Source organism: Oryx dammah, unplaced genomic scaffold (genome assembly GCF_014754425.2).
Source record: "Oryx dammah isolate SB20612 unplaced genomic scaffold, SCBI_Odam_1.1 HiC_scaffold_5, whole genome shotgun sequence".
NCBI classification, from domain to species: domain Eukaryota; kingdom Metazoa; phylum Chordata; class Mammalia; order Artiodactyla; family Bovidae; genus Oryx; species Oryx dammah.
Genome location: NW_024070189.1, coordinates 91,175,698 through 91,202,477, shown reverse-complemented (window position 1 = coordinate 91,202,477; position 26,780 = coordinate 91,175,698). Strand labels below are relative to the sequence as shown.

The 26,780-nt window shown below is 47.9% G+C and overlaps 1 protein-coding gene across 4 annotated transcripts in view; it reads left to right on the top strand.

The window, feature by feature from the left end:
- The window catches only part of RFX2 (regulatory factor X2), a 90,446-nt gene that overhangs the window by 37,611 nt on the left and 26,055 nt on the right, over positions 1 to 26,780 (top strand). For 2 of the 4 annotated variants that reach the window (XM_040242067.1, XM_040242066.1), the window contains exons 2-5: positions 11,341 to 11,453; positions 13,930 to 14,019; positions 16,152 to 16,231; positions 17,578 to 17,839. In XM_040242067.1, coding sequence (XP_040098001.1) covers positions 11,349 to 11,453; positions 13,930 to 14,019; positions 16,152 to 16,231; positions 17,578 to 17,839 — 537 coding nt within the window. In that variant the 5' untranslated portion in view covers positions 11,341 to 11,348. Of the gene's footprint in view, positions 1 to 8,726; positions 11,454 to 13,929; positions 14,020 to 16,151; positions 16,232 to 17,577; positions 17,840 to 26,780 lie in introns of those variants that run through there. The other 2 variants (XM_040242065.1, XM_040242064.1) reach the window with 1 other exon arrangement.

Below are 26,780 nucleotides of genomic sequence, written 5' to 3'. Positions count from 1 at the left end.
TCCCCCGCTCCAGGGATGCTCCTTAGTGTCTGGAGACTCAGGGTCGGGGAGGTACTCCTGGCATCTGGTGGGTGGGGGCCAGAGGTGCCATCAGCACCCACAGTGCCTGGGCCAGCCCCTCACAGAGAATGACCTGCCGATTATCCACAGTGGGGACCCTGCATCAGTGCCTAGTGAGGGGAGGGGGCTGGGAGGGCCAAAGATAGAAAGGATGTGCTTTCCACCTTCATGGATGATTATGTTGTTGTTCAGTCACTGAATATTGTCCGATTCTTTGCGACCCCACGAACTGTAGCACACCAGGTTTCCCTGTCCTTCACTATCTTCCCGGAGTTTGTTCAAACTCATGTCCATTGAGTCAGTGATGCCATCCAACCATCTCATCCTCTGTCACTTCCTTCTCCTTTTGCTCTCAATCTTTCCCAGAATCAGAGTCTTTTCCAATGAGTCAGCTCTTCTCATCAGGTGGCCAAAGTATTGGAGCTTCAGCTTCAGCATCAATCCTTCCAATATTCAGAGCTGATTTCCCTTAGGATTGACTGGTTTGATCTCCTTGATGGAGTGCTATAGGATCCACTTTTCCGCAAAGAGGAGAGGGGCTTTTGTTCTGCAAGCATACGGGTCTCCGCTGGGTAACCAGCCCACAGCAGGGGCCACACCCTAGCAGGGCCAATTGAGAAAGTAGACCTCACATGGCTTGCTCCCCAGGCCCAGCCTCAGACTGGTGGGGACCCATAAGCAGCAAAGTGACCTGATGCTTCTGGTACCCGTAACAACTCTGCGAATGTCAACACAAGTGTCAAGTCAGACCCCGGGGTGCAAGACAACCCGTGCTCTTGAGAACATTCTGGACTTGTGGCTTCTCGTCCATAGGGAAGACATGAATTGCTTATGGACCCAGGTGCCATCGAATGCCACCAAATACCAGCAGAGGCCACGTGTCTCTCCCCAAAGTAAGAGTAAAAGGTCTGCAACTTCCCAGTGAAGTGAAAGTTGCTCAGTCATGTCTGACTCTTTGCAACCCCATGGACTATACAGTCCATGGAATTCTCCAGGCCAGAATACTGGAGTGGGTAGCCTTTCCCTTCTCCAGGGGATCTTCCCAACCCAGGGATCAAACCCAGGTCTCCCACATTGCAGGCAGATTCTTCACCAGCTGAGCCACAAGGCAAGCCCCAGAGTGGAAGTTAATTGGCCATTCAGAACAAAGGGAACCAAAACCCAGCAGGCTGCTCTCCCCTAGTTACCCAGAGATGACAGGCAGCTTCCTAAATGTCGAGAGACCCGGGCACGGCAGGTGATCCCTCCACTTGGCTCAGGGAGGAGCAGGAATAGAAAGGCCGTTGCTTCAGGCCGTGGTGAGTCAGCACCAGGCTAGGAACCGGGCCCAGAAATTGCCCTCAGCTTTTTCTACATTTCCTTTCCTGTCATTACTGGTTGCTGGGTAACCAGAGTATTTTCCTGTCAACAGAAGCCTCTTCCCTTTGTGCCCGGGCAGATTCATTCATCGAGGCCCTGATCCAGGGCTGCTGACAGTGGGTCTCTACTGGGTCCCCTCACAGATGCTCAGGAACCCTCGCCCTTGTTCGCACTGGTGGGTGTTTCTGGGCAGCATCTCCAGCAGGTCAGACGTGCATTCTAAATGCCAGGCCGGCCCAGGAGGGGAAAGCTGCGCCCATGGCCCTGCGTGTTCCCACTTTCTCAAGCCTGCCCTTATCTTGGAGCACACGACAAAGGAACCATGCTCGGCTTACAAACAACACACTGGGCGTGTCTCTGAGCCACACAGAGCTCTGGGCCAACCTGGCCAGGCTGGGCCATGGGTTCTGTTCCAGGCAGCGGCCAAAGACAGAAAGCTGTCAGAGAAAGAAGGCTTGAGTCCTGGCCTGGGGAAGAAGAACAGGAGAGAGGACGAGTGAGTGTGGTAGAACAAGCAGGAAGACGCAATGGAATGACTCCGAGTTCTGATCACAAGTTCAAGTTCAGAGCAGATGCTTAGCCACCCAAGTTGATTGCGGTCACCCATGAGCCTGACCCAGGTGAGCAGGAAAATGGAAATGCCGAGGACTTCACATTGTGTGTGGTGTCTGCTGCCCTTGTCCTCGAGGCTGGCTACCTTCCCACAGCTCCTGGGGGGTCAATCACCCTGATCCCGCCTCACAACTTCCAGAAGGACCCCTGAAACTGCTGGTCCCCTCTTCACGGGCTGCTACCTCAGCACCAGCGCTGTGGAGAAAGGCAGGACCCAGCACTCATTATTTGTGGCTGAAAACTAATAGCAGGATGAGTTTTTCTGGTTTAACTTTCTGTTACGGAATTTTCAAGCATCAGCAAAATCCACATGCAGGATCAGTTCGGTTCAGTCACTCAGTGGTGTCCAACTCTTTGTGACCCCATGGATGGACTGTAGCACCCCAGGCTTCCCTGTCCATCACCAAGTCCCAGAGCCTACTCAAACTCATGTCCATTGCATCAGTGATGCCATCCAACCATCTCATCCTGTGTCATCCCCTTCTCCTCCTGCCTTCAATCTTTCCCAGCATCAGGGTCTTTTCCAATGATTCAGTTCTTTGCATCAGGTGGCCAAAGTATTGGAGTTTCAGCTTCAGCATCAGTCCTTCCAATGAATATTCAGGAAACTGATTTCCTTTAGGATTGACAGGTTGGATCTCCATACACAGATGACACCACCCTTATGGCAGAAAGCAAAGAAAAACTAAAGGGCTTCTTGATGAAAATGAAAAAGAAGAGTGAAAAAGTTGGTTTAAAACTCAACATTCAGAAAACTAAGATCATGGCATCTGGTCCCATCACTTCAGGGCAAATAGATGGAGAAACATGCAGGTGATGACCCCCTAGTAGCCGCCACTAGCCTCTACAGTCATCAGCACTCTACCTTTTGTGCCCCCTGTACAGACACCCCCTCCCCATCCTCCACTTGCTAGTAAAGGTTTTTATAGGTTAAGATTTACAGACAATAGGGACTTCCCTGGTGGTCCAGTAATTAAGACTTCACCTTCCAGTTCAGGGAAGTGGGTTCAATCCCTGGTCAGGGAGCTACGATCCCACATCCCACATACTTCGTGGCCAAAAAGACCGAAACATAAAACCAAAGCAATGTTGTAACAAATTAAATAAAAACTTTAAAAACGGTCCACATTAAAAAAAAAATTACAGACAATAAATGTGGAAATCTTTAGCTGTCCAGTTTGGGCAGGTGGATTTTCTATGTAATACACATCCTGACACATAGAGAACATGTCCATCCACTCCTCTCAAAGTTCCCCTGTCCCTTCTCAGACCCGGCGCCCACACTCCTCTGACTCTTCTTTAACCTTGTATTAATTAGCCAGTCTGTATTATGAACATACTCTTTCGGATCCGTCTTCTTGCACTCAGTGTAATGACTTTGAGATTCACCCGTGTGCTATCAGCAGTTCATGCTTCTCTATCAGTAAGTTGCTTTCCCCATCAGCTTTTTGGCTGTGTCTGTGTGTGTGTCCGTGTTCAGTGGTTGCTTGAGGGATTATGCTCTGCATCTTCAACTTACCACAATCTGCAGTTTCTGATTCATTCTTCTTCTGATGGACATTTGGGTTTTTTCCTCCCTTTTGGCTAGAAAACTGCTATGAATGTGCTAGTTTTTTGAAGACATATGTTTCTGTTTCTCTTGGATAAACATCCAGGAGAAGAATTCTGCCTTAAATGGTAGGTTGAACTTACTAGAAAACTACCAAACCTTTTCCCCAATGTGGTGATATCATTTGACATCCCCACAAGTGCACGAGAGTTACAGTTTCTGCGTGTGCTCACAGCACTGGTTGTCACATCTTTATTTTAGGCATTCTAGTCGTTGAGTGTTTTGTGGCATCTCATTGTGGTTCTGATTTGCATTTCCCTAGTGACTATCACTGGTAAATACTATTTCATATACTTATGGGGCATCTGTATACCTTTATGAAGTACCTATCCAAGTCTTTTGCCCATTAGATCGTCTCCTTATTATTGAGTTGTAGGGAGCTTTTTATATATTGTGGATAAAAGCCCTTTGTCAGATACAATTTTTGCAAATATTTTCTCTTAGACTGGGACTTAACAATTTGGCCTTTTGATGAAATCTTTAATGAGCAGAAGTTTAAAATTTTTGTGAAATCTAATGTATCATGTTTTAACTTTTATGTATAAGTCTGTGATCTAACTCAAAATCATTTTTGTGTATGGTGTGAAGCAGAGGTCGAAGTTCATTTGTTTTCTTCTTCCCATGTGGATATATCATTTGTTTAAGAGGCTTCTTTTCTCTGTTGAATTGCCTTGACACCTTTGTCAAAAATCAACTGAGAAGGAAGAGAGCTGGGGCACCATTAGAAAAGTCAATCAACAATGTAAGTATGGGTTATATTGGTTATATATTTCTGGATTTGATTTGTTATTTTTATTATGATTTTTGTAAGTGTGCTCATGAGAGATACTGGTCTAAATACTTTTCTTATAATTTTTAAAATCAAATTTTGGCATCAGGACTTTGCTGACCTCATGAAATGAGTTGTTAAATAATACTTTCTCTATTTTCTGGTGGAATTTGTGTATTAATTCCCTTTATGGTGTTGGATAGCATTCATAGGTGACACTGTTAGGGCCTGGACTTTTCTTTGTAAGGAGGTTTTCAATGATGTATTCAATTTCTTTGTGTGACCATATATTTTCTTTTTTTAAGAACTTATTTTTTATTTATTTTTAATTAATTTTTATTTTTCTCTGTGCTGGGTCTTCATTGCTGTGTGGGGCCTTTCTCTAGTTGAAGCTCATGAGCTTCTCATTGCTGTGGCTTCTCTCGTTGTGACACGCGGGCTCTACAGTTCAAGGGCTTCGGTAGTTGTGGAGCGTGGGCTTAGTTGTTGTGATGCACAGGCTCAGTTGCCCCACAGCATGTGGGATCTTCCCAGCGAGGGATCGAACTGGTTCTCCCCTGCATTGCAAGGCAGATTCTTAACCACGGGACCACCAGGGAAGCCCTGAGTGCACATTTTCTACTTCATCTTGGTCAGTTTGGGTTTGTTGTGGTTTTCAAAACAGTGTTTGTTTGATCTAAATTGTTAAATTTATTGGCTAAAGTTGTTCATAATAGTTCCATTTTATCATTTTAATTTCTGTGAGATTTGTAGTGCTATAGCTCATCCCTTTCCTGGCATTGGCAGTCTGTGGTTTTTCCCTTTTCTTTTCTCTTTCATTCTTGTCATGTCAATTTTTAAATAGAGGGTTGTCAGTCTTTTTATTCCTAGATTTTTTCAAGAGCAGTTTTAGGTTCACAGCAAAACTGAAAGGAAGGTGCAGCAATTTTGTGTATACTCTGCTTTCACACCTGCATAGCCTCCTCCATTATCAATATCCCTCACCAGATGGTCCATTTGTTGCAGCTGATAGTACACGTATACTAACACATCACTGGGGCTCAGATGGTAATGAATCTGCCTGCAATGCCAGAGACCCAGGTTTGATCCCTAGTTAGAGATGATCCCCTGGAGAAGAGAATGGCAACTCACCGCAGTATTCTTGCCTGGAGAATCCCATGGACAGAGCAGCCTGGCAGGCTACAGTCCAGAGTCAGACACGACTGAGCAACCAACACTAACATATCATTATGTTACACTAGGGTTCCCTTTACACTAGGGTTCCCTCTTGGTGGTGTACTTTCAATGGTGTGGACAGATGTACAGTAGCCTACAAAGTATTTCTGGTGGTGGTGTTTAGTCGCTCAGTCATGCCTGATTCTTCTGCGACCCCATGGACTGCAGCCCACCAGACTCCTCTGTCCATGGGATTTCCCAGGCAAGAATACTGGAGTGGGGTGCCATTGCCTTCTCGAGGGGATCTCCCTGACCCAGGGATTGAACCTGTGTCTCCTGCACTGGCAGGCGGGTTCTTTACTGCTGAGCCACCGGGGAAGCTGCAGAGCATTTTCACTGCCCTAAAGCCCTCTCTCCTCCTGTCCGTTCCTCCTTCCACCAACGCCTGGCAACCACTGACCTTTCACTGTCTCCATAGTTTTTCCTTTTCCACAATGTCGTATCGCTGGAGTCACACAGTATGTATGCTTTATCAGCAACAGCAGGATTATCTTAGTTTGGTTGTAATTGATTTCTCTTTTTTTTTTTCTCTTGGGTATGAATCACAATTTCCTATTTTTTCTCATAGCTTACGGTCTTTATTGGGTCCTAGACACCATGAGTGATATGTTACAGAATCTCTGGATTCTGCCATGTCTCCCTGATGGCCATTAACTTGGCTGGACTCAAACTGCCCTCCTGCAGTGAGTAGCAGCTGAAATCTCCTAGCATTTTCATCTGTGAACTGCCGGGTTTTCTCCAAGACCCCCATGTCTTCTCCACATGTGTGATTTTTAGCCAATTGGGGTTTTGGTGTACTCTGTAGTCAGATTTGGGGGTTCACCCTCTCTGTGGCTCTCTGTCTTCCAAGATTCCCCCCAACATTGTGAACTATCTCCTTTGACACTTCAAGATGCCCACACTGCTGCTTTCTGCCACCCAAGCATTCCTGCACAGGGGATTTACCCCCAAGCAAAAGCCAGAGTCCCCAGGCAGTCTGATCTGTGACAGTGGTCTTCCAAGGGCGGGACCCCTGGCAGTGTCCTCCTGCTTTGGTCACCCTCCAGTGTCTTAAATACTTGCTTTAAAAATAATAATAATTTGCCCAGATTTTGCAGTTGTTTTCTGCAGAAGGTTTAATCCACCCAATTTGCTGCTCCGTTACTGAAAGCCAGTGTTTCTTTTGCATGCCTTTGAAAAACCATGTTTTAAAAAACCTCAAGTTTGATGTGCTAAGAGCCCTTGATTAATGGACCCAAATAAAACATTTTTGCAGGAAACTGGGTCAGCTTATGTGCAACCTACAACCTTGGTGATCTTAGGTGGGAAAGGAAGGGTATCACACTGTCTGCAGATGGGCATGCCGTATCTTCATATACAGGAGCAGCCAGACTGACCCACCAGGCATCTGTCATTCTGTTTCTGATCCCAGTGTCAAAGGATGAATTGAGGGAGCAGAGAATTTGGTCTCAACGAGTCATTATCCTTCCCAGGAGAGTCCTAGGTACCCCTGAAATAACCAGGTGGTTTGTACTTTTTCTGAAACCTCTATGAACCTCTTTGTATTTCCCAACTGTACTGTCACTTGAAATAATAATTCCATGTCTCATTATCTGTCTCATAAAGTACCATCATAGACTCTCACTATCTGAAATGCTGTCTGTAAGTTTTTATCATTCAGTGTCAGATGTAATACTGAGGCATTACTGGTGTTCATTCATTTGCTAAATGTGTGTCATCTATCTGCCTGATACAATGTGCCTGGGACCAAAGCAGGACCCCAGCACCTCATGGGGTGGACCATAGGGAGACCCCTGTGTGGGTTTCCCAGGGATGCCATTCAAAGTACCACAAACTGGGTGGCTTGAAACAACCAAAAAAAAAATCCTCTTGCAGTTCGGGAGACCAGAGAGTGTCAACAGGGCCATGATTGCTCTAGGGGAGGCGCCTTCCTGCCTCCTCCAACTCTGAGGGCCTCGGCATCCTCGGTTTGTAGCTGCGTCACCCCAGTCTCTGCCTCCACCGTCACATGGCCTTCTTCCCTGTGTGTCCCTTTCTAAGAACTCTATCACTGGATTTTGGGCCCACCCTCATCCCCTGTGATCTCCTTTCCATCCTTCTCTTCTGTATATCTGCAGGGACACTGTTTCCAAATAAGGTCACATCCTGAGACTCCAGGGGGACATGAATTTGGGGGGACACCCTTCAACCCACTACAGCCCCCCAAAGTGAGCTGTGCCCAATTGCCCATCCTGAGTTTTAAGGGCTACCCCTGGCTTTTAGGGTTCTGGCATTCAATGAATCAGCCTTCTTTATGGCTTCATAAACTTCAGGATAGCTGGCACAGTGGTAAAGAATCCACCTGCCAGTGCAGGAGATGCGGGTTTGATCCCTGGGTCAGGAAGATCCCCTGGAGAAGGAAATGCCAACCCCCACTCCAGTATTCTTGCCTGGGAAATCCCATGGACAGAGGAGCCTGGCGGGCTATAGCTCATGGGGTCGTAAAGAGTCAGACATGACTGAGCACGCAGCAGCAGCATCAAGCTTCAGGAAGACCACAGTTGGCATTTAACCAGTGTCTGATATTTCTGTTTGTCTTTAAATGTCAGCAACTTCACTCTTCTCCCAATTTGAGTCACCCTCTGGGGTCCCCCCAAGTCCTGTCATGTTGGTGAGATGTCGCCTCAGAAACAAGGTGCTGGATGGAAGGCCTGTGGGCCTCAGGGAGTGTAATCAAGGCAGTGTAATTTTTCTATGTCTTCCTAAACCACACCACTTTATCAAACCCAAATTATGTGGATCAATGACCAACAACCATGGGTCATCACCTGTTTTTATAAATGGTTTTATCAGAACCCTGCCAAGATCATTCATTCATGTGTCAGCCATGGTTACTCCTATGCTATGATGGCAAAGTCTAGTAGTTGTAACAGAGATCAGGTGGGCCCATAAGTCCCACTCGGGACTTAAGTCTGCTGACTATGGTCTGAATGGCATTTGTTGCTGTTGTTCACTTAATCAGTCATGGCAAACTGGCAACCCCAGGACTGCAGCATGCCAGGCTTCTCTGTTCTTCACCATCTCCCGGAGCTTGTTCAAACTCATATCCATTGAGTCAGTGATGCCATCCAACCGTCTGATCATCTGTCATCCTCTTCTCCTCCTGCCTTCAATCTTTCCCAGCATCAGGGTCTTTTCCCATGAGTCGGCTCTTCACATCAGGTGGCCAAGTATTGGAGCTTCATCCTCAGCATCCGTCCTTCCAATGAATATTCAGGATTGATTTTCTTTAGGATTGACTGGTTTGATCTCTTTGCTGTCCAACGGACTCTCAAGAGTCTTCAACACCGCAGTTCAAAATCATCAATTCTTTGGCTCTCAGCCTTCTTTATGGTCCAGCTCTCAAATCCATACATGACTACTGGAAAAACCATAGCTTTGACTATTCAGACCTTTGTCAGCAAAGTGATGTCTCTGCTTTGTCATACGCTAAGTTTATCATAGCTTTTCTCCCAAGGAGTAAGCGTCTTTTAATTCCATAGCTACAATCATCACCTGCAGTGATTTGGAGCCCAAGAAAATAAAGTCTGTCCCTGCTTCCATTGTTTCCCCATCTATTTACCATGAAGTGATGGGACCAGGTGCCATGATCTTAGTTTTTTGAATGTTGAGTTTTAAGCCAACTTTTTCACTAAACACCATACAGTGTGAGTGAGACAGATAGTGCATCCTGGTCAAGAGCGTGTTAAACTAACTCACATTCTGGAAGGTGCATTCTGGCCACAGTAAGCAGAGCATGGGCCCGACATCTATCCCACTCACTCACAGCCTCTCCTTGTCTCCATAAGACTTCAACTATGGACTAAGGAACTGGTCTCAGTGAAGTCAGCCTCCTCACTTTCTCACTCGTGGATTCATTTCATACAGAGTTTGAATCACTTTCCCCCTAGTGCCACTGAAGTTACCCACTTCCTGGCTTCAGATGGGGACAGAATGGTACTGAGTGGGTAACTGACTGGCTTAAATGGTCAGAGAAAACCATGAACATAAGACCACAAGTTAGGCAAATTCCAATAGAATAATTCCGAAAGTGAGTTTCCTCAGGAAGGAGAGAAAGTTGGAGACCCAGCAAATACAGATTGGGGATTCACAGTCTCCTCCTCTCCCTCCTCTTCCTCCTCCCCCTCCATCCCTCTCCCTCCCTTCTCCTCTTCCTCCTCCAAAAGAGGCAAAGAGCTTATGAAGCAGCAGTCACTGTATGGATCTGGGGACCTCTGGTGGTGAGAACTGAATCAAGGTCACAGGAAATAGAAAAATGCCACAGGCATGGCCACCGTCCTTCAAGTGGTTCCTGTATGCACACCTTTCTGCTTCCCTTAGGCAAATTGTTTAAATCTATTATCAATTTTTCTTTGAATTTTTAAAAAGGCTTTAAAAAAATTATCTACTTATTATTGGAGGTGGGCCTCTTGGGGCTACAGAGAAACACAGAGTTTCTGGCAGTATGTCCTGGGCACCGCGGCGTGTGCCATGCTTTCCAGGTCTCCCTGGGAGCTGGGAGCCCAGACCCGCCATTCGTGGGAGGACATGCTCAGAGCTGTGGCCGGGAGGGGACAAGACAGAGATGAGACAGCCGTGTGCGGCCACAGAGCCATCTCCTCTGTCTGCAGTTGCTGATCTGTTTCTTGACGCTTGAAGGTAGCTAGTGTTTGTTAAAAAGTAGAGAGGAATTTCCCTGGCAGTCCAATGATTGAGACTCCGTGCTTCCACTGCAGGGTTCATGGGTTCAGTCACTAGTTGGGGAGTCAAGATCCCGCATGCCCTGCTGCGTGGCCAAAAAAAAAATTTTTTTTAATGTAGAGCATTTACCTTTCAGCATTTTCCTGGAGTCAATCTCATCTGCCACTTTGTGCTGCGGTTACATGAATTTTTTGGTAGAGAATTTTTAAACGACCCATTTGAGAGACGTCTGCACCTGGCTGCAGAGAAATATATCAATACTTTTACTCTTTCTCATAGGCAGAGGAACAAAATGTACCTTTTCTTATTGCTGAAATGCCTGAGGATTTTTCTCCAGCCCAAAGGAAGTTGCCAGTTCTTTCCTCTGCCATCACCTTTTTTCTCGCTGGTGTTGAATCCGCCCCCAAAGGGACACTGGTGTCTGGGGACATCTGTGGTTGTCATGACTGGGGGCGCAGGGGTGCTATTCCACCCCTCACCTGGCCCAGGAGGTCCCACAGACCTCCTGCTCACCAGCCTGCTCGCTGACACCTGCTCGCAGGCCACGGTGCCAAGAGGACACCCTGCCCTAAGAGATGCGCTTATAGTGGGGTGTGGTAGCTCCCCAGATGGCAAACACCCAACAAGCGCTTTTCATTTTCTCCATAAATGGTTCAAAAATTGCATGAACCCTTGAAAATAGTCGAGCTTGCTGTGATTGGAAAGGGAAACGCCATTGTCCCACGCCTGTCCTTAAGGAATTCCTGCTGGGCTATTTTTCAAGTTTCTGTTGGGAAAAATACCTCCTGCACCTCCCTTCTCTCTTCTTATGAAATGATTGCGAAGCCTCTCTCCCCCCCCGCCCCTTACTTACCTAGTCTGGCCAGGATCCTCGCACTTGAACTTGGTCGTTGCCGCTTGCTCACTACCTTGTACATCGCCTCTCCAGGCTTCGTGATGGCAGCCCTGTCCCCCCTCTCTCTCCACCCTGCCCTCCCTCTCTCCCGCCTCTCTTTAGACCTGAGCATGCAGAACTCAGAGAGTGGATCGGATTCCCCGGCTTCCGTGGCGTTGTGCTCGTCGGCGGCTGCCCAGGCGCCCGTGGCCCAGCCAGTGACAGCCTCCCCGCAGGTAACAGATCAGCCCGCCTGTTGCTTAGGCAGCCCCGGGAAAACCAGTGCAGCCAGGGTGGGCACATCCACCACGGTTTCAAAAAGCATTTGAATCTGCAGAGCCTGGCATCTCTATTCTTCTAAATTGACTTCCCAGCTCCACGGCTGCTGCTGTTGAAATGCACCTCGTGTGCCTCCCTCTTCCCATGCTATCTGGCTTTTTCACCATTTGTTTTAAAAGGCCCCACCAAGGAATTGGTGAAATGATCCAAACTCAGAACCAAAGCCCTTCTTGGACTCTGATCAACTTCATTCTCATCTGCTAGCGGCAGTTTTCTTGTACCTTGGAAGTGAGCCTTCTACGCAGAAGTGAGAAGTCTTAGGATTGGTTCATAATTGAATCTAGCATTAGAAGTGGCATATTCTTTCAAATTTGCGGAGAATTTTCACATCAAGGTTCTCCCAACTCCTAGATTTCCACAGTAGTTTGAAATACACCAGAAAATAGACATAAACATAATTCCACATGAAACTGAAGATAATGGAACAGACCAGAAATCTTAGACATATGCAGAGGCCCAATATCCATGATTTACAAGTCTGAAAATTAGGAGCGGGACAGAGAGAATTGGTACTGGCAAAAAAGAAAAATAAAACCCATAATTCAGCAAGAGCAAGTAGATAGACACCGAGACCACCTATTCAGTTTGGAACACGTAGTCGGGCATGTGTGGCATTTATTTCTTGGAAGTGTGGCCACCCCAGCATGGGTACCTAGAGGGCGTGATCACCTGTGGCTGTGGCCTCACCGTTTCCTTGCCCACCGCATCTGATGCACGGGCCCTCCACCCCCTGTTCCCTGGGCTCCCTCTCACCAGCCCAAGTCTCAAGTGCCCCAGGTCTGGGTGGCAGCCGCCTTCACTCTGGCGACTGCAGGCAGACTGGTCCCAGCATTCTGCCATGAGCTCCATGTCCATCCCAGGCTCCAGGGCTTCCGTCCCTGCCGGAGATGGGTCCAGCCGCCCAGCCCAGCATCAGTGGCTGCATCCCCCACCCCTTGGGCACCTGCCTCGCCTACAGGCTTCCTGAAGAGTGAGCACCCAGTGCCTCCCCAGTAAGGGGCTCTCCTGCTCCCTCCATCCCATGACGCACACTTCCTACTTCTCTCAGTCCCGCGCTGTCCAGCAGAACTTCCCAGCACCGCGGGAGTGTCCTGCCGCCAGCCCCACCAGGCTCCAAGCTCCAGCAGTGTAGCCAGGGCTGCAGAGCAACTGAAATTTGCAGTTCATTTAAATCAAAGTAAATGTCAGTGGCCACAGAGATACCCAGCTATTATCTTCCATATTGGATGCCTCAGCTTTGGAGTGTGTGCTTGTCAGTCCTCAGAATTCTTATGTATTTGAGGTGAAATTCACACGACACAGATTTGCCATTTTAAGGTGAACAATTGAGCAGTGTTCAAGACATTCACAGTGTCTTGCAACCTCCACTTCTGGCTAGTTCAAGGACATCTTCATCCTCCCAAATAGAAACCCCCTCCCCATTAGCAATGACCCTCCATCACTCACCCCCAGCCCCTGGCAACCAGGAATCCACTCTGTCCCTGTGGATCAGTCTGTTCTGGATGTTTCACATAGATAGAATCACACACTGTGTGTGCTTCTGTGCCTGCTTCTCTCACTGAGTGTCATGTTCTCAGGGACCATGCACATTGTGTTGAGAGCTGGGCTTCTCTCCTTTTCCTGGCTGAGTGATGTTCTCCTGTGCGGATGGACACTTGGGGTTTGTCCATCCATCCTGTTGATCTCTGTGTGCCATCTGTGTTCTCTGTGTCTTTGGGGGCGAGTTCATGGAGGGCTAAGTGTGTTGAATTCTTAGTGCAGTGGTGTTCATGAGGCCAAGCCCTGCAGAATTACTACTGGTGATGCATAGGGTCCACGAGGCCAATCACAGAATCATAGTCGACCAAATCCCTCCTATTCCTCCCCCACCTCGGGAGTGCATTTGATCCTTCCCGCTTTCATAGCTTTGTCCATTCAACCAGTTCTCCAGCAAAGTGACAAAGCCATTCTGGGAAGATGGCCCAGGGGCCCAGAGAGCAGCCATGGAGGCCAGGAGGGGGCTGGCCTGAGTCTGGGTTAAGGAACTTCCAATACTGAGATGCTGGGACTGCAACCTAGCAGTGACCACTCTGGGCTTCCTTTCTTCTTAAACGGGGCCAGGTCGAGGGTGAGAGACACAGTGGGGTGTGACCCAGCCTGTCCGGGGGAGGCAGTGTGGCTGGCACCCAGTTCTCTGCTCACATCACCCTGATGACTACAGACCCCAAGGAGCCAAAGCTGCTGGGGGCATGTGTGTGCCCTCCTTCTTCTTACTGCTCCCCTACATACGTTTCTGTTAAGCGGCAGCAGGCACCATCAGGCCGGCTGTGACCTGTATTTGTTTTCAGGACTCACGTATGATGAGCCTAAATGTCCTCTCTCCTTCCCTTGTAGAGGGTGTTGGTCCAGGCAGCGGGCTCGGCTCCCAAAGGGGCCCAGATGCAGCCACTCTCCCTCCCCAGAGTCCAGCAGGTGCCACAGCAGGTAACCACAGCACAGGGGATGTGGGACACGGTTGGCCTGGGATGCCTGGGAGCCCCCATCCGAATGACAGTGCTTCCTTTCCTGTTTCGTCGTTTCCTTTTGTGTAACATGTTTGGTTCCTTACCAGGAAGTTCTCTTTGGAAGCGTTATAAAAAAAATCTGTTGCTGCAGATAGTTTGCTACAAGCCAAGAAAACTGATGATCTTTATTCATTCAGATCTTCAGCCTTTCGGGCACAAGTGAGCTGCCAGGTAGAGCCTGGGGTACAGCTGTAGACACACAGGCAGATAGCAGAGGTTTCTGAATAGGAGGAAGATGGACCCTCCAGGAGAGGCAGACCCACCCGCAGGCAAGTGCTGGACCCTAAGACAGGCACCTCTTGTTCAGTTAAATGATTAGAGAACAGAGCTTGAACATGTAGGCTCAGCAGCCAGATCACAGCCCAGATCATCAGCTCAGACAGGCAGCGTGATCTTAGCAGCGGTCGACAAACCTTTTTTGGAAAAGGCCTCACAGTGCTTTTTGTTTGTTTGGTTGGTTTTGCAGGCCAGACAGTCTCAGGCACAACCATGCAACTCTCGTAGAAGGGATGGTGTGGCCGTGTGCCAATAAAACTATTTGTAAGATCAGGCGGGCCAGATTTGACCTAAGGACCCAAGTTTGCCAACTCCTGCTCTGTGTGAGATGCTGAGTTCAAATTCATTCAGGCTCCCATGCAACAGGACCTATGAGCATAGTGTGGAGATGGCGAGATTCCAGATGACACACTTCTCCCTTCGAGGGACTCTGCTCAGATTAGCAGGGTATTTAGAGAGGTTTGGCCTTTCCCTGGTGGCTCAGCGGGAAAGCGTCTGCCTGCAGTGCAAGAGACCTGGGTTCGATCCCTGGGTTAGGAAGATCCCCTGGAGAAGGAAATGGCAACGCACTCCAGTACTCTTGCCTGGAAAATCCCATGGACAGAGAAGCCTGGTAGACTACAGTCCATGGGATCGCAGAGTCGGACGTGACTGAGTGACTTCACTCCTTAGAGAGGTTTGCCTGATGCTGTGTGATTTGGGGTTTCCTGCAGGAGGAGTGAAGGCTCTGGGGGTGCCTAGCAGGGACCCTGCATCTTTGCCTCAGCTCCTCAAGGGAGGGGCGCGACCATGGCTCTGTGATTCCAGAACCTTCCCCTGTCCTGTGGGGCTGGGCACGTGTCCACCATTTCTCTCTCCGCTGACCTCTGCATCACACCCACCCCCTACGGACGAGAGGGGTTATGTATGTGCACATGTCCCTGGGTTGTGTCCTCAGAGGTGGGAGTCGATCCAATCCTGCCGCTGCACGAAGGTCTACAGAGAGGCCATGATGAGACCTGCCCCTGATTTCCTCATCCCCAGTGAGCTTGAATCAAGCATGAACTAAGCCTCCCTCCACAGCGGAGTCCCCACACAGAGCTCTGGGCTCCATCAGAGTGCCTGCATCCCCCAGGGGTCATCAGCTGAGGCTGTGGACTGACAGAGGAGGGAGGGGTCTTCCCACCGGCCCCTGCCCTCCACCCGCAGCCCCCAACCCCTACCCCAGGCCCAGCACTCCTACTGATTCTGCTCAGACCTTCACAGTCTCTCCCCAGAGGGGTTCCCAAGGCCCCTCCCCCCACCCAGCTCCTGGGGACTGCCACTAGGGCACCAAAGGGGGTGGCGCGGGGGTGATAGAGCAAGTGAGCCATTGAACCCCTGCCCTGCCGGCGGGTGGGAATAATGGGGAGTGGGATCAGACGCTCCAAGGTCCCAGTGCTGTCCACGTCTCTGGTGTCCACCATCAAGCAGGACCGGCCCCTCTGCCCAGTGGCCAGTAGACCCCAGGCACCATCACCACCACCATCTCCCGCCCTGTTCTGCATCTCGGCTCCCAGGTGCCAGCGGGGCTCCTCTCCACATGGAATAGGGGCCCCAACCTGCTGCAGTCATCCCTGTCTGGGCTAATCCAGAATACGTGGCCTCGACGTGACCCTCTCTCCTAGTTTTCAGATATGCCAGCCAGGGGTAGAACAAGTGTAATGTGGCACTAAGTGTTCACAAAAGGCAATAGGAGATATTTCCACCTGAATATTCTGGAAACCGTGTAACACCAAGTGTCTGCTGTTGTTTCAGGTCCAGCCGGTGCAGCACGTGTACCCCTCCCAGGTGCAGTACGTGGAGGGCGGGGACGCCGTCTTCACCAACGGAGCCTTGTACGTGGGTGTCTTCTCCCCTCTCCAGGAAGGGGTTTACAGAGAACCAACCTGGCCACCATGCCTACTGAGCTCCCCTGGCAATGGGTTTGCCCACAATCTTCTCCCTTCACCTTCTGGTGGGGTGACCCAGCTATTACACCCCCATCAGGACATCTCAGCCTAGTGGAGATATCAGAAATCATAGGCCTTTGTGGTTTTACTTCAAGGAAAGTCAGTTTTAAAAAACAGAAACTCCAGTCCACCCTTGAAGTCTGGAGAGCCCACCTTCGAAACCCAGAAACCATTTCCATCTCTGCTTTTTCATTCTGGCCTCTGTTAGCCTCTGGCTTATCTTGATGTTTTGAGAACTTGATCTTCTACTTGTCAAGGACGTCCAGGGCTCTCTGCTTTTGAACTCTGTGATGCTTGGGGCAGAGTGATGCAGTTCCCAGAAGCTCACTGCTCGGCATGCCTCCTTGTGCCTGCTTCTGACATCTGGTTTCACGATGCCCCATTGGGGTCCTGGGAGGGCGTGGGGGCCTGGCTGTGGTTAGAGATGTGACTGCTGGGATCCTGAGTGTCCACAGGTCAGCGCTGACCCAGAGGAGGATGAGTGAACCCTGGGGCCCCAGCAGGCTCTGGGGGGCACTCTGGTGGTAGTGTCCTGGTTTGACTGCACTGTGGTCAGAGATGATGTCCCCCGGAGATTGGACACCCCTCAGTCACCCCTGAGGAAAAACCCCTACTGACCTCCTTCCACTGCAGCAGGCTGGACATCAATACACATGGTTAATGATTTGATCCAGATGTTAAAGGAACATCAGACGAATTCTTGGAATCCTTTAGATATTCTTTTTATTAAGCAATTACATTTAAAAAAACAACTGACCTTCTGGGTTGAAAGAACTAGATTCTCAGGAAGCTGCAAAATGAGCCCAGAGTCCCTTGTACCATTCACCCAGGCTCCCCATCCCGCTCCCTGCCGCCAGTGGTGACAGCATCTGTGACTGCAGGACACTGACATCGGGTGCATTCAGCTTCACAGCCCTTACACGCACTTGTGCCCATGAGCCTCTGTGTGGGTGTGGGTGTGGGTGGGTCGGTGGGTGACTTTACATCATCTTATCCCGGGGTAGCCCTCCCGTAACCAGGGTCGGGTGCAGTCCCGCCCCATGCCCTCAGGGGGCCCCCGCGTGCAGTTCGCACCTGCGGTTTGTAAATGACCAGTTGTGTCAGCTGGGATTCCACGTGCTTTCTGAGACCCTGGCTGTGAACTTGGCTGTGTTGACACTCCGTGGCTGACAGCCACGCGCTCGGTGCCCTGGGCCCCGGCATTGACACGACGCCTTTTCTCTCTCCACCAGGCGGACGGCCTACGCCTACAACCCCGAGCCTCAGATGTACGCCCCCAGCAGCGCCGCGTCCTACTTTGAGGCCCCAGGCGGCGCCCAGGTGACCGTGGCAGGCTCCTCCCCGTCCGCAGTCCCCTCCCACAGCATGGTGGGCATCACCATGGATGTCGGGGGCAGTCCCATCGTCTCCAGCGCAGGAGCCTACCTTATCCACGGGGGGATGGACGGCACCAGGCACACCCTGGCCCACACGTCCCGCTCGTCGCCGGCTACGGTATGTACATCCCGGGCTCTGGAGGGGGCAGGTTAAACCCCCAAAAGCAGCAGGATGGTGAGTAGAAGGCAGCTGGGACCACGGGCGTTGGGCCCCACCAGGCTCAGACAGGTGCCCCCTCTGTGAACCTGGGGTCCTCCCTTGGTAAAGACAGAGTGGATAGCCAGGCAGCTGCTGGGAGCGATGTTGCGAGCTGGCGCTGGTGTTCCACCATGACCACGGTCATTATCGTCAGCCTCTAGGAGGTGGAGATCGGCCCTTCCCTGCGGAACTGGGCTGAACCAAAGCAGAGCTATATGGGCACCCCTTGCCCCTGCCCCAACCGTGGCTCATTTGCTTTGGAAATGTATCTGCTTTGAAAACCCTATGTCCCATACTTACTCTAATTTTTAAAATTAGCACAGAATAGAGTGACCCGCTTGGGTGCACAGAGAGACAAGTTCTGACGCACACAGACTCGGGTGCCTGTCTCTACCTCAGAATACAGCATGGTGGCGTTGTCCCCGGAATTCCCTGGGTATTTCTTGGTAGTGACACCCTCCTCTCACCCATGCGCCCTGTCACCCATCGGTCTGTCCTCCGTCACCGCAGTTTTGTTCTGGTCAGGGGGGATCATCCCCAAGACCCCCACTGTGGCCAGCTTATTCCCCCAGTGTGGGTCCTGGAGATCCTGTCCAATTGTGTGAGTCACCAGCTCCTTCCTGTTCCTCAGTCGTCTTCCTTTACCCAAAAGTTCATTCATCCTTTCACCAGCCGAGGGCCGCCTGGGTTTTCATTTTTCATGATTTTGAATAAAACAGCTAGAAGTACTCACATGTGTAGACACATGTTTTGCTTTCTCTGGGGTTAGTCAATGCCTACAAGTGGGATTGCTTGCTCCTATGGTAAGTACTTTATCCAAAACCACCCATGTTTTCCTGCACAGTGTGAGTTCCTCCCCCAGCCAGGTGTGAGCTCCTCTCGTCCACCTTGTCGCCAGCATCTTTCGTTCTCAGGTGTCGTCAGCATCTTCTGTTTTAGCCATTTTCATCAGTGTGCGATGGTATCTCACGGTGGTTGTAATTCGCATTTTCGTAATCACCAGTGATAGTGAGAACCCATTCAAGGGCTTTGCTTCTCATATATATATATATATATATATATATTCTCTGGGGATGTGTCAATTGAAGTTTATTGTTATTATTTTAACTGTGTTGTCTATTTTCTTACTGTTAATTTTGAGAATTGTTTGTATATTCTGGATTCAAGTCCCCTGCCAGATTTGATTTGCAAATATTCTTTCCCAGTCTTTAAAGTGTTTTTTATTCTCTTACAAGTTCTGTAAAATTTTAGATCAGCTTATCTATATTTACAAAAAAATTCCTAGTGAGATTTTGATTAAATAGCCTTAAAGCTCTGTATCAGTTTGGAGAGAATTGACATCTTTAAGTATCTTTTGGGTTTGGAGCTATTGTAAGTGGTATTGATTTTTAATTTCCAACTCTTCATTGCTAATGTATGAAAATATAGTTGATTTCTGGCTCTTGACTTTGCCTCCTGATACTTTAGCAAACTCACTTTTTAGTTCTAAGAGTTTTTTGTGGTCTGCAAATAGGAACAGTTTTATTTCCCCCTTTCCAATCTGGATGACTTTTATTTCTTTTTCTTGCCTTACTGCACTGGCTAGAACATCCTGTGCGTGCTAATTCACTTCAGTCATGTCCCACTCTTTGCGATGCTATGGGCTGTAGCCCATCAGGCTCCCCTGTCTATGGGCTTCTCCAGGCAAGAATAGTGGAGTGGTTTGCCATACCCTTCTCCAGGGGATCTTCCCGACCCAGGTATCGAACCCATGTCTCTTATGTCTCCTGCATTGGCAGATGGGTTCTTTACCACTAGCGCCACCTGGGAAGCCCAGGACGTCCTGCACGATGTTGCATATGAGTAGTGAGGGTGGATATCCCTCAGGGAAAAGCTTCAGACTTTCATCCCCAAGTGATGTTACCTGTAGGGTTTTCACAATGCCCTTTTTCAGGCTGAGGAAGTTTCCTGCTATTCCCAGTTTGCTGAGAGTCTTTATCACAATTGGATGTTGAGTTTTGTCAAATGCTTTCTTTTCATCGATATGATCATGTGCTTTTTCTTCTTTAGACTATTGATATAATGGGTCAATTAAAAATACCTTCCTGTTTCTGTGGAGGCCTAATTTTCAATAGAAGGGGATGCTCTAACCTCATCCCTATTCTCTCGATCCTGATGTGCTTCAGGGTCACCGTGATATCAGAGGCCCCCCAAGTCTTGCTGGCCTCTCCTTTCTATGTCCAGAGTGTGGGCACTGCCCGCCCCACCATCCGGGGCACCAGCAGCCTGTGCCTCCCCACCTGCTCCCTAGAGCCAGGCTGTGGGCACTGCCCGCCCCGCCATCCCAGGGCACCAGCAGCCTGTGCCTCCCTGCCTGCTCCCTAGAGCCAGGCTGTGGGTGCCGCCCACCCCGCCATCCGGGGCACCAGCAGCCTGTGCTTCCCTGCCTGCCCCCTGCAGGGCCCTCAGCACACCCTCAGAGGACTGGCTGGCAGACCTGAGCGTGGAGTTGCTGTCAGTAGGGAGTGTTCCTCACAGACATGATGCCTCCATATCAGCAAACTGCATCGACTCACACTAGTGAATAAACTAGGGTCATAGGTCGCAGACCAACTGCAGTCATAGGTCATGATGTTCTCTGTGGTCCACACCACCCTACCACAAACAAAGGCAGCTCAGACCCTGGGCTGCCCAGTCACTGTGGTCTGATATCTGGGTTTCAAGTTTTTTAATTGATTGGAAATCCATGGACAGTCTATATTTTGACACCCTACCCTGCTCTTCCAGGACCGATTTTATTTTCTTGAGCTCCAAAATCACTGCAGACAGTGACTATAGCTATGAAATGGAAAGATTCTTGTTCCTTGGAAGGAAAACTGTGACAAACTGAGACAGTGTATTAAAAAGCATTACTTTGCCAACAAAGGTCAGTCTAGTCACAGCTTTGGTTTTCCCAGTAGTCATGTATGGATGTGATGATTGGACCATAAAGAAAGCTGAACACTGAAGAATTAATGCTTTTGAATTGTGGTGCCAGAGAAGACTCTCGAGAGTCCCTTGCTACAAGGAGATCAAACCAGTCAGTCCTAAAGGAAATCAACCCTGAATATTCATTGGAAGGGCTGATGCTGAAGCTGAAGCTCCAGTCCTTTGGCCACGTGATTCAAAGAGCCAACTCATTGGAAAAGACCCTGATTGAGAGCAGGAGAAAGATTTTTCCTCAGGGAAAGACTGAGGGTAGGAGGAGAAAGGGGCAACAGAGGATGAAATGGTTGGATGACATCATCAACTCAATGGACATGAGTTCGCGCAAACTCAGACAGACAGTGAAGGACAGAGAAGCCTGGTGTGCTGCAGTCCATGGGGTCACAGAGTTGGGTACAATTTAGCGACTGAACAACAACAATATGTAGAATCTAAAATATGTTACAAATGAATTTATTTACAAAACAGATTCACAGACACAGAAAACAAAGTTATAGTTACCAAAGGGGAAAGTGGGTGGGGGGGGAATAAATTAGGAGTCTGGGATTAGCAGATATAAACCACTATACATAAAATAGATAAACAACACTGTCCTACTGTACAGCACAGGGAACTATATTCAGTATCCTTTGATAAACCCAAATGGAAAAGAATATGAAAAAGAATACATATATTTTAGTTGCAGTATCTGGGGCCTTGGGATGATAGATTCATGTTCGGCAATGTGCAGGCTACAGCAGGTGTCTCTGAGATGTGCCACTAGAAATTGAGGAGTTTCTTGTCTGAGTCATCAGAGACTCAGCTCTTGTTTTCAGGACCCCAGCAAACATCCTGGCTTTGACCACCTGCACTCGTGGGCATAGCAGAGCCAAATCTCACACCCTCCATTCAGCTCTCCGAGAAGACCGTCACATGGTCACTGCAAGTAGCTGTGTCTGTAAGGGACTGGCTTCCATCTACACTCAGTAAGACGGATGAGAGCCCGTCCACGCCTCTTTGTGTCTGGCCTGGCTTCCCACGCGGGCCCCTCCATCCTCATGGCACCCTTCCTGGTGGCCCATGGGGCTGGTGCACCATCCACGTGGCCTCACAGCTCACAGTGGATCATCAGCTGTGAAACAACTCTTCTCTGTAGCCTGGGTTTTCAGGGAAGATCCGGATATCTTGACAGCAAGCTCACATGCCTACTGGGGTTTGGCTAGAGGCTACCTTGCCCCCTGGACAGACCTTTGTCCAAATACCACAGGAAACATTTTGCCAGCAAAAGCACATCCATTTTTTCTCTAAAATATTCATCATCAGACTTCCCTGGCAGTCCAGCAGTTAAGTCTCAGTGCTTCTACTGCAAGTGAAGTGGGTTTGATCCCTGGTCAAGGAACTAAGATCGTGCAATCAACCAAAACAATAAATGAATGAATAAATAAATAATTCATCATCACTTTTTATCTGTTTAACAGACTTTTTTAGAGAAATTTTAAGTTTATAGAAAAACCGAGCCTCAGTTCAGTCGCTCAGTCATATCCAACTCTTTGTGACCCCATGGACTGCAGCACCCCAGGCTTCCCTGTCCATCACCAACTCCCAGACCCTACTCAAACTCATGTCCATTGCATCAGTGATACCATCCAACCATCTCATCCTCTGTCGTCCCATTCTCCTCCCGCCTTCAATCTTTCCAAGTATCAGGGTCTTTGCCAATGAGTCAGTTCTTAGCATTAGGTGGCCAAAGTATTGGAGTTTCAGCTTCAGCATCAGTCCTTCCAATGAATATTCAGGACTGATTTCCTTTAGGATGGGCTGCTTGGATCTCCTTGCAGTCCAAGGGACTCTCAAGAGTCTTCTCCAACACCACAGTTCAAAAGCATCAATTCTTTGACGCTCAGCTTTCTTTATGGTCCAACTCTCACGTCCATACATAACTACTGGAAAAATTATAGCTTTGACTAGATGGACCTTTTTTGGCAAAGTAATGTCTGTGCTTTTTAATATGCTACCTAGGTTGGTTATAGCTTTTCTTCCAAGGAGCAAGCGTCTTAATTTCATGGCTGCAGTCACCATCTGCAGTGATTTTAGAGCCCCCCAAAATAAGGTCTCTCACTGTTTCCATTGTTTCTGCATTTGCTATTTGCTATGAAGTGATGGGACCAGAGGCCATGATCTTAGTTTTCTTAATGTTGAGTTTTAAGCCAACTTTTTCATTCTCTTCTTTCACTTTCATCAAGAGGCTCTTTAGTTCTTCTTCACTTTCTGCCATAAGGGTTGTGTCATCTGTGTGTCTGAAATTATTGATATTTCTCCCAGCAGTCTTGACTCCAGCTTGTGCTTCATCCAGCCCAGCATTTCTCATGATGTACTCTGCATATAAGTTAAATAAGCAGGGTGGCAATATACAGCCTTGACGTACTCCTTTCCCAATTTGGAACCAGTCTGTTGTTCCACGTCTAGTTCACTGTTGCTTCTTGACCTGTATACAGATTTCTCAGGAAGCAGGTCAGATGGTCTGGTATTCCCATCTCTTTAAGAATTTTCCACGGTTTGTTGTGATCCATACAGTCAAAGGCTTTGGTGTAATCAATAAAGCAAAAGTAGATGTTTTTCTGGAACTCTTGCTTTTTCGATGACCCAGCAGATGTTAGCAATTTGATCTCTGGTTCCTCTACCTTTTCTAAATCCAGCTTGAACATCTTGAAGTTCATGGTTCATGTACTGTTGAAGCCTGGCTTGGAGAATTTTGAGCATTACTTTGCTAGCAAAATGGTTGTCTGAGGAAGCCTTACAAATAGCTGTGAAAAGAAGAGAAGCTAAAGGCAAAGGAGAAAAGGAAAGATATACCCATTTGAGTGCAGAGTTCCAAAGAATAGCAAGGAGAGAAAAGAAAGCCTTCCTCAATGATCAGTGCAAAGAAATAGAGGAAAACAATAGAATGGGAAAGACTAGAGATCTCTTCAAGAAAATCAGAGATACCAAGGGAATATTTCATGCAAAGATGAGCATAATAAAGGACAGAAATGGTATGGACCTAACAGAAACAGAAGATATTAAGAGGTGGCAAGAATACACAGAAGAACTGCACAAAAAAGATCTTCATGACCCAGATAACCATGATAGTGTGGTCATTCACCTAGAGCCAGACATCCTGGAATGAGAAGTCAACTGGGCCTTAGGAAGCAGCACTATGAACAAAGCTAGTGGAGGTGATGGACTTCCAGTGGAGCTGTTTCAAATCCTGAAAGATGATGCTGTGAAAGCGCTGCACTCAATATGCCAGCAAATCTGGAAAACTCAGCAGTGGCCACAGGACTGGAAAAGGTCAGTTTTCATTCCAGTCCCAAAGAAAGGCAATGCCAAAGAATGCTCAAACTACTGCACAATTGCACTCATCTCACACACTAGCAAAGTAATGCTCAAAACTGAAGCTAAACCAAAGAATCCCCATGACTCCCCACCCCGTACCCAAGAGCTCTCCTTGTTATTAACATCTTACCTAAGTCTGGCGCATTTGTTACAGCCACTGAGCCAACAGTGACGCCTTATTGTTATTAACTAAAGCCCCTGGCTGACATCAGGGCTCCCTCTTGTGTTGTACGTTCCATGGGTTTTGACAAACATCTAACAATGTCATCACTTTTGAATTTGGTTTTGCACATTTGTTTGCAAAGGGGGAAGTAGTATCCCTTTGAAAGATCTACCTGAATATTTTTCTCTGTTCTGCTTTAAGTGACAAAATTAAAGAGTGCTACTGGAAACTCTGGTACTTATTCTAAAAAGTCTCAGTTAATTTTCCAGAGAAGTCATCATCCTGTTGAGAGTGACACAAACCCATTCATCATGTCAAGGGATACATGGGTCACCGCTCAATAAAAGCCTTTCTAATTTCCTTCATCTTTTCCTTGTGTTCTTGTTTTCTTTCATGGCTCCGTATGCAAATATCCACAGTGTGTGACCCCTGATTGGCTCCTGGTCCACAGATGGGGCTTCTGATTGGTTAATAGTGTTGAGTGAGGGCTGGTTTCCAGGTCTTGGGGAGGTCATTGGGTCAATGAGGTCAGTGACCATTTGGGGAGGCTGGCTGAAGGGCCTATAGGAAAGCTTTGTTCTCTTTTTGCACCTTTTTGTAAGTCTGGAGTTATTTCCAAACTAAAAAAAAAATTTTTTTAAGTTTAATTGATGAATTAAAAAGTAGAACTACAATATTTTAAGTTCTAGGAACTACAAAAAGAGCTAAACCTGTTTGTTAACCTTTAAAAATGACTACTTAGACTTCCCTGGGGATCCAGTGGCTAAGACTCTGCACTCCCAATGCAGGGGGTCTGGGTTCCATCCCTGGTCGGGGAACTGAGATCCCACATGCCACAAGGCACAGCCAGATCCAGGCTTGACATACAAGTTTGCTTCTATACTGGTCATTGCTGGCCCTTTGCAGGGGTGATCTTGGTCTGTCAGGTCATTTTAATGAGATTACTATGTTATGGATGGAATGACCATTTGGGTGGATGCTATTGAACTCAAAGGAGAAGTAACTTTCACCCTCCCTTAGAAGACATGAGTCTAATCCTTATGTCAGGCAAAATCTTGCCAGGATTAAACAGGAAGGGAATTTTAAAATTTTCTTTAAAATTTTTAAAATGCTAGACTAAATTTCAGTGTATGTGTGCGTGTATGCTCAGGTGCTCAGTCATGTCCGACTCCTTGCCCCCCATGGATTGTAGCCATCCAGGCTCCTCTGACCATGGGATTCTCCAGGCAAGAATACTGGAGTGGCTTGCCAATTCCTTCTCCAGAGATCTTCCTGGCCTGGGGATCAAGCCTGCGTCTCCTGCATTGGCAGGTGGATTCTTTACCACTGAGCCACCTGGGTGATACTTGGAGAAGGGGACGACAGAGGATGAGATGGTTGGATGGCATCACCAACTCGATGGACATGGGTTTGGGTGAACTCCGGGAGTTGGTGATGGATAGGGAGGCCTGGCGTGCTGCAGTTCATGGGATCACAAAGAGTCGGACACAACTGAGCAACTGAACTGAACTGAAAACTTATCTGTGCTCTGCTATTACATTAAGTTCTTGAGACACTGTATCTTTGATCATAAGTCCTTAAGCATTGTCTCCCCACCTTTCTCCAGAACCCCTAAAGCATGATATGTGTGTACCCTTTTCCGCAGGCATTCTGCTAATAATTCTTGCAGTGGAAGCCAGTGAAATTAAATTGCCAAGGAAAAGGAATAAGGGCTGCAATGAGCCCAATCAAAAATAAAGATGGAGGACTTCCCTGGTGGTCCAGTGGCTTACACTTTGCCTTCCAGTGCAGGGGCTGCAGGTTCAACCGGGGAGCTAAGATTCCACATGCCTTTCAGCCAAAAAGACAATACATAAAACAGAAGCAATATTGTAGCAAATTCAATAAAGACATTAAAAAAACAAAAAGGTCCACATCAAAAAAAAAATCTTAAAAGAAATAAAGGTAAAACTCCTGCTAAGTCAAGAAATACGTATTTGTGTATATATATATATATGTATAACATGTATACATATGTTATATATGTATATTATATACATATACGTAATTACATAGTATTATATACATATTATATACACATACATAATATACATATACTATATATGTATAACATATATAACATATGTATGTATAACATGCATCCATGTTATACATAATACCAAGTTGTAAAGGAATCCTCAAAAAGTTCAGAAAACAGAAATGATTTTAGGGAAAGCTGCCTAGTCGGACATGACTGAGTGACTTCACTTTCACTTTTCACTTTCATGCATTGGAGAAGGAAATGGCAACCCACTCCAGTGTTCTTGCCTGGAGAATCCCAGGGATGTGGGTGCCTGGTGGGCTGCCATCTATGGGGTTGCACAGAGTCGGACACAACTG